At 47.3% G+C, this 7,077-nt stretch overlaps 2 protein-coding genes across 6 annotated transcripts in view; one reads left to right on the forward strand and one right to left on the reverse strand.

Annotated features, from left to right (window-relative positions):
* gpsm2 (G protein signaling modulator 2) overlaps window positions 1-435 on the forward strand; it is a 16,376-nt gene extending 15,941 nt beyond the window's left edge. For all 4 annotated transcript variants that reach the window (XM_032531334.1, XM_032531336.1, XM_032531337.1 and 1 more), the window contains one exon: window positions 1-435. This exon is cut by the window's left edge and continues 360 nt beyond it. The gene's annotated coding sequence lies outside the window, so the exon portion shown is untranslated.
* A 72-nt stretch (window positions 436-507) lies between these two features.
* Window positions 508-7,077, reverse strand: part of wdr47a (WD repeat domain 47a) — a 24,564-nt gene continuing 17,994 nt past the window's right edge. Inside the window, exons 15-17 of one of the 2 annotated variants that reach the window (XM_032531333.1) lie at window positions 3,927-4,058; window positions 3,579-3,797; window positions 508-2,304 (exon numbers count right to left, since the gene is read on the reverse strand). In XM_032531333.1, coding sequence (XP_032387224.1) covers window positions 2,162-2,304; window positions 3,579-3,797; window positions 3,927-4,058 — 494 coding nt within the window. In that variant the 3' untranslated portion in view covers window positions 508-2,161. Of the gene's footprint in view, window positions 2,305-3,578; window positions 3,798-3,917; window positions 4,059-7,077 lie in introns of both variants that reach the window. The other variant, XM_032531332.1, reaches the window with a different exon arrangement.

The following is a 7,077-nucleotide window of genomic DNA, read 5'->3' on the forward strand; positions in this document are numbered from 1 at the left end:
ATGAACAAGGACTTGCAAATTCTCAGTATCAGGGACAAGACAAAGTGTAGTTTTTTTAATCTTTCTGTACAACTACACATTTCAGTTCACACTATGTGTATTTTCCAATACACAACTGCAGCTATGTCTGTATTTATTGTACATTTCATGATTGTTATGATTCTGCCGTCCCACCACTATGAAGTAACGTGGTTTTACTCCCAGTGGTGTCTGAGTCAGTGTAGACAGAGGTACAGCGCTTATTCCGTGTGTTTTGTTTATATGTGAGTTTTTTTGGGGGGGTGGGGGTTGAAGAGTTACCAAGGTCAGGCGAAGGAAATGATATTTTAAGCCAGCTATTTTATAAAAGAATGAATTGAACCCGTGTACAGCCCCTACGCCCGTTTGTACTAAATGCTTCAATGATGTCAGAGGAATAAAGCCTCATCTACGAAGGCATCTTGTTTTGACTTTTTAAAAATGTTCAACGTGATCTGTTCATTTCAAGTAAACCCCAAAAGACCCAGCTTGTGTAAAAGACACTTTATTGAACGTACCAGCAGTCAGACTTGAGTTAGCTTGAATTAAAAGTCAATTTTAAAAACAAGAATTAAAAAGGCCTAATACGAGAGCCACTAGCATTTCAAAAACATAACTGTACATACAGAAACACAACGGAAATAAATACATCTATGTACGTATTAGTTTGGCCTTGTTTGTTAAAACAATATATACTATACATTGACATAAAATATGCATCTTTGTAAGTAAATCAATTTTAGGAGACCATGTTAATAGAAAAAAAAGTGCACATGTAAAATACATGAAAAGAATACAATGCCCCAAGTACTGGTTCTAAATAAATATCAAATCACCCGTGCATCCATTCAGATCCATTGTGCATATGGTTAGACCCTTGCTATGAGCAGACTGCCACCTACTGTTGTATTGTTACGGTACACAAACCGAAGCTTTTGAAGAAAGAAAACTCCTAAACTCCATGTTGGGGCGCTCAACCACAAATTCCACTTTGTATTTCCCTCTGATGCTGACATTATAACGATCTTTCACTGCAAGAAAGCCTTCGCAAGACACTGTAACAAGTTTCAGCGCAAAGAAACACCGATTTCAAATTTAAAACAAATGCACAGCTAATTTACACATTTGGAGTTGGAGCAATGCAATGCATACGGTAACATTAGACACAGGGAAGCAACAGCTGACTGATCAACGTCGTACGACCTCCGCAGATTCAGCGTCTCGAGAGGAAAAGCTCACTACTGACACACTGATCAAATTACATCTCACAGCATAAATTCCACTCTTGTGTCACCAAACAATAGCAGCGTAACACCGGCTGTAAGAAAAACGATGTGCAAAAGGAGAAGGAATGCAGGGCTTCTCTCAAGACGACTTAACAAAATTTCATCTCGAAAACATGACCGTATTTATCGTTTTTACATTTCGGCTGTGGAAACTGAGAACTCAAGGAAGGCACCATCATGAACAAAGCACTCGGTCCTGTCTGACCTCAACGGCTCCTCGGGGAAACGGACATGCAGCGACGGACTGGTGTGGAAGGGTTGAAGATAAAGGGACGGTGAGAGTAACGACAGGTCCTGGTGTCGGACCCTTCAAGATGACGACCGTCGGTGTGACGGACGCAATGGGAGCAACGTAAAGAAAAAAAAACATGCAACGTATGCTTTTGATGTGTCACAGGGTTGTATCCATTTAGGTTTCCTACAGATGAGCGAATGTGTTGAGGTGTGTAGAAAGGGAGGGTGACAGCGTTGTTGTAGGGGGAATGTGTCTTTTTTTAGATTATAACTGTGTCATAAACATACACGCCCACTTTCTTAAGCCAAATGGCGGGTTATCTGTACGCGTTTTGAGCTATCCGCGTGTACGTCTACGCTCTATACAGCGGACGTTCGCATACACGCCGCGTGTTATCACCACTTGGCGTGTTATCGCGAGAAGAAAACGGAGTTGGCTTCAGGAAACGTGGGTGAAAGTCCTGTGTTTTACCCATCCAGTAATGTAAGTCAATGGAGGCCAAACGGCGTCGATAAACACGCTAAAATACGAAAATGCGTCTTGATAACACGCCAATAATGGCATATGAATTGGCGTGTCATACGTACGCCATTTCGTGAGGTGTGTGTGCGTGTGTGTGTGTTCATGGGTTGTGTGTCCAGAGTGTGACAGTGCGGTCAGCGGAGGAGGAGAGGAAGGACAGGTCTTGCGTGTGCCATCGACACTGAATCACCTTGTCGCCGTGCTCTCCCACCACGGTCTGAGGCAACGGTTTGGTCAGGTCACCTAGCAACACACACAGGAAATGGAGCTCAGACAGGCGGCTTTGAAAATCACGACACACCTAGAGACAAGAACATGTCTCACATTCTTTTGAAAAAAATTTTTTTCCTGTAAGTTGGTGATATGATCATGGATCCCAGGACCAACTTACAGAAGAAGAAAAAACAAAAAAAAGACACACACACACACACACACACACACACACACACACACACACACACACACACACACACACACACACACACACACACACACACACACACACACACACACACACACACACACACACACACACACACACACACACACACACACACACAAGCTGTGAACAACACTGCAAGTAGAGTCTCCCTTCCACATAAAAGATACAGAACAGAGCTGAGAACAGGTGTTATATTTGAAGACGTTCACCTCATACTCATCAATACAATTTTTCTACACACTCTTCCTGGAGTCTTGTCATCGTGATGTTGCCAGGAAACCGGTGAAGACTTTAGGACACTGGTCCCACCTCCCATCCCCACTTACGGCGTTTTTCCACTGGTACTGCCTCAACTCTACTCGCCTTTTTTGGTTTTCCATTATGAAAAATAAGTCCCTGGTACCTGCTACCAGGTACTTTTTGTAGTACTACCTCAGTCGAGGTTCAAGGGAGTCGAGGCGACACCAAAAGGTGACGTGAAAACCTGCCGGCTGCTGATTGGTCGGAGAGAATTGTCACTATGTTTACCGGTAAATAGTTTATCCACCTTTTTTTTTTTTTTTGCAGCCTCAAGGTTAATTAAAAACTAAGATGCCTATAAAAACAACACACCAGCCACGTTCGGTGTGTGTGTGTGTGTGTGTGTGTGTGTGTGTGTGTGTCGCTATGACGACCAACCACGGCTCGCCTCACACATGAGGCGGTACTAATCCGCAATGGAAAAAGGACGGGAACGGGGCACCGCGGTCGAGCGGGTACCATTAATGGAAAAACGCCATTACAGTATAAAAATGCCAAAATACTCCAAATTGTTTACAAAATAGTCACAAATTAGTGACAGTTCCCCAAAGCACAAGTTGACGTTTTTAAGTCAGAATCCCAAAGATATTAACTTTCTGCCTAGATCATATGGATATTTAGAACATGGCTGAAACACACATGCACGACCCACTCATGTTTTTATGGTCATAGTAAAACAGGACAGCCCAAACAAAGAAGCTAATGGTGGGTAAAAGCAGTGAACTATTTATGAGAAACAGATCATTAATATGCGAGCAGGCGGGACATATTTTACCTTGGAGGTCGGAGACTATGACTTTGGTGTCGTAGGAACCAGTGAGCAGGTAGTGTGCTCCGGGGGAGAACCTGACCGATCGCACGTCGCTGGAGTGCGGCCGGTACACCTGGACGATGCGTCCTCCTCTGATGTCATACAGCATGCACGCGCTGTCTTCCTGTCCCGTTGCCAGGAGACGGCCACTAGGATCGACTGCTACCGAGGCCACAGGACTGCCTGCGCAGAAGGGGGGGAAAAAAAGAAGAGGGGTGTAGCTTTAAAATCAAGTAAAAAATCTTCTGTGCTGACAGAGAATCCAGAACATCATATTTGATATAAGAATGGAAATGAACACACAGGCGATACCTGAGCCGTGGAAGGCGGTTCCCACTACTCGGACACAGCTGGGCACCCTGAGGTCCCAGAAACGCACCGTCTTGTCTTGAGAGCCAGAGGCAATCATCCAGCCCCCCCACGTATACAGAGACAGAATGTGACCTAAACAGCAACGCAGAAATGACACAATAGATCAAATATTTCTAAATCATATTTAAAACAACCAGGCTGACCAAAGTGCTGTACGTTGTCATGAAACAATAAATAGACAGGATACACCAGAGAAATACAACGTACAGTTCTCATGCCGGATTAAAAGCCACGGAATAAAAATGTTTTAAGTCGCGATTTAAAAAGCGGAAGGATGAGGGCCAGTCTGACATGTAGAGGCAACTCATTCCACAGTCTCGGGGCCAGTCTGACATGAAGAGGCAACTCATTCCACAGTCTCGGGGCCAGTCTGACATGAAGAGGCAACTCATTCCACAGTCTCGGGGCCAGTCTGACATGAAGAGGAAACTCATTCCACAGTCTCGGGGCCAGTCTGACATGAAGAGGCAACTCATTCCAAAGTCTCGGGGCCAGTCTGACATGAAGAGGCAACTCATTCCACAGTCTCGGGGCCAGTCTGACATGAAGAGGCAACTCATTCCACAGTCTCGGGGCCAGTCTGACATGAAGAGGCAACTCATTCCACAGTCTCGGGGCCAGTCTGACATGAAGAGGCAACTCATTCCACAGTCTCGGGGCCAGTCTGACATGAAGAGGCAACTCATTCCACAGTCTCGGGGCCAGTCTGACATGAAGAGGCAACTCATTCCACAGTCTCGGGGCCAGTCTGACATGAAGAGGCAACTCATTCCACAGTCTCGGGGCCAGTTGACATGAAGAGGCAACTCATTCCCAAGTCTCGGGGCCAGTTCTGACATGAAGAGGCAACTCATTTCCACAGTCTGGGGCCAGTCTGACATGAAGAGGCAACTCCATTCACCGTCGGGGCCAGTCTGACATGAAGAGGCAACTCATTCCCAGTCGGGCCAGTCTGACATGAAGAGGCAAACATTCCCCAATCTCGGGGCCAGTGACATGAAGAGGCAAACATTCCACAGTCTCGGGGCAGCCGTCTGAATAGAGGCAACTTCATCAAAGTCTGGGGCCAGTCTGACATGAAGAGGCAACTCATTCCACAGTCTCGGGGCCAGTCTGACATGAAGAGGCAACTCATTCCCAGTTCTGGGCCAGTCTGACATGAAGAGTAAGTCTTCACAGTCTCGGGGCAGTCTGACATGAAGAGGCAACATTTCCACAGTTCATGGCCAGTCTGACATGAGAGGATAACTCATCACAGTCTCGGCCAGTCTGACATGAAGAGGCAACCATTCCACAGTCTCGGGCCAGTCTGACATGTAGAGGCACAATTCCACAGTCTCATGGCCAGTCTGGCATGTGGAGGCAACCATTCCACAGTCTCGGCCAGTCTGACATGAGAGGCAACCATTCCACAGTCTATGGCCAGTCTGACATGAAGAGCAACTCATTCACAAGTCTCATGCCAGTCTGACATGAAGAGAATCATTCCACAGTCTCGGCCAGTGACATGAAGAGGCAACTCATCCACAGTCTCTGGCCAGTCTGCATGAGAGGCAACTCATTCCACAGTCTCTGGCCAGTCTGGCATGAAGAGGCAACTCATCCACAGTCTTGCGGGCCAGTCTGACATGAAGAGGCAACATTCCACAGTCTCGGGGCCAGTCTGACATGAGAGGCAACTCATTCCAAGTCTCGGGGCCAGTCTGCATGAAGAGGCAACTCATCCACAGTTCGGGCCAGTCTGACATGAAGAGGCAACTATTCCACAGTCTCGGGGCCAGTCTGACATGAAGAGGCAATCATTCCACAGTCCGGGGCAGTCTGACATGAAGAGGCAACTCATTCCACAGTCTCGGGGCCAGCAGTCGACATGAGAGGCAACTATTTCAAAGTCCTGGGCCAGTCTGACATGAAGAGGCAACTCATTCCACAGTTCGGGGCCAGTCTGACATGAAGAGGCAACTCATCCACAGTCTCTGGGCCAGTCTGACATGAAGAGGTAAGTGTTCACAGTCCGGGGCCAGTCTGACATGGAGAGGCAACTCATTCCACAGTCTCATGGCCAGTCTGACATGAAGAGGTAATGTTCCACAGTCTGGGGCCGTTGACATGAAGAGGCAACATTCCAAGTTCATGGCCAGCTGACATGAAAGATAACATTCCCAAGTCATGGCCAGTTGACATGAAGAGGAAACGCATTCCACAGTCTGGGGCCAGTCTGACATGAAGAGGCAACATTCACACGTCTCATGGGCAGTCTGACATGAAGAGGCAACGCATCCCCACGTCTATGGCCAGTGACCTGTAGAGGCAACGCACCACAGTTCTGGCAGTCGGACATGTGAGGCAAAGCATTCAACAGTCTCATGGCCGTCTGACATGAAGAGATAATTCATTCCACAGTCTCATGGCCAGTCTGACATGAAGAGATAATTCATTCCACAGTCTCAAGGCCAGTCTGACATGAAGAGGCAACCCATTCCACAGTCTCATGGCCAGTCTGACATGTAAAGGCAACTCATTCCACAGTCTTGGGGCCAGTCTGACATGAAGAGGCAACTCATTCCACAGTCTCGGGGCCAGTCTGACATGAAGAGGCAACTCATTCCACAGTCTCGGGGCCAGTCTGACATGAAGAGGCAACTCATTCACAGCTCATGGCCAGTTGACATGTAAAGGCAACATTCACACGTCTTGGGGCCAGTCTGACATGAAGAGGCAACTCATTCCACAGTCTCGGGGCCAGTCTGACATGAAGAGGCAACTCATTCCACAGTCTCAGGGCCAGTCTGACATGAAGAGGCAACTCATTCCACAGTCTCGGGGCCAGTCTGACATGAAGAGGCAACTCATTCCACAGTCTCGGGGTCAGTCTGACATGAAGAGGCAACTCATTCCACAGTCTCGGGGCCAGTCTGACATGAAGAGGCAACTCATTCCACAGTCTCGGGGTCAGTCTGACATGAAGAAGCAACTCATTCCACTCAGTCGCACAGTCTGCGACTTAGAAAGCTTGATCCCCTCTGCTCTTGGGCCTTGTTTCAGGGACAACAAGAGACTGGTTCGCATGTGGCTTCAACAGATCAGTGAT

Source organism: Etheostoma spectabile, chromosome 12, assembly GCF_008692095.1.
Source record: "Etheostoma spectabile isolate EspeVRDwgs_2016 chromosome 12, UIUC_Espe_1.0, whole genome shotgun sequence".
In the NCBI taxonomy this organism is placed as follows: Eukaryota; Metazoa; Chordata; class Actinopteri; order Perciformes; family Percidae; genus Etheostoma; species Etheostoma spectabile.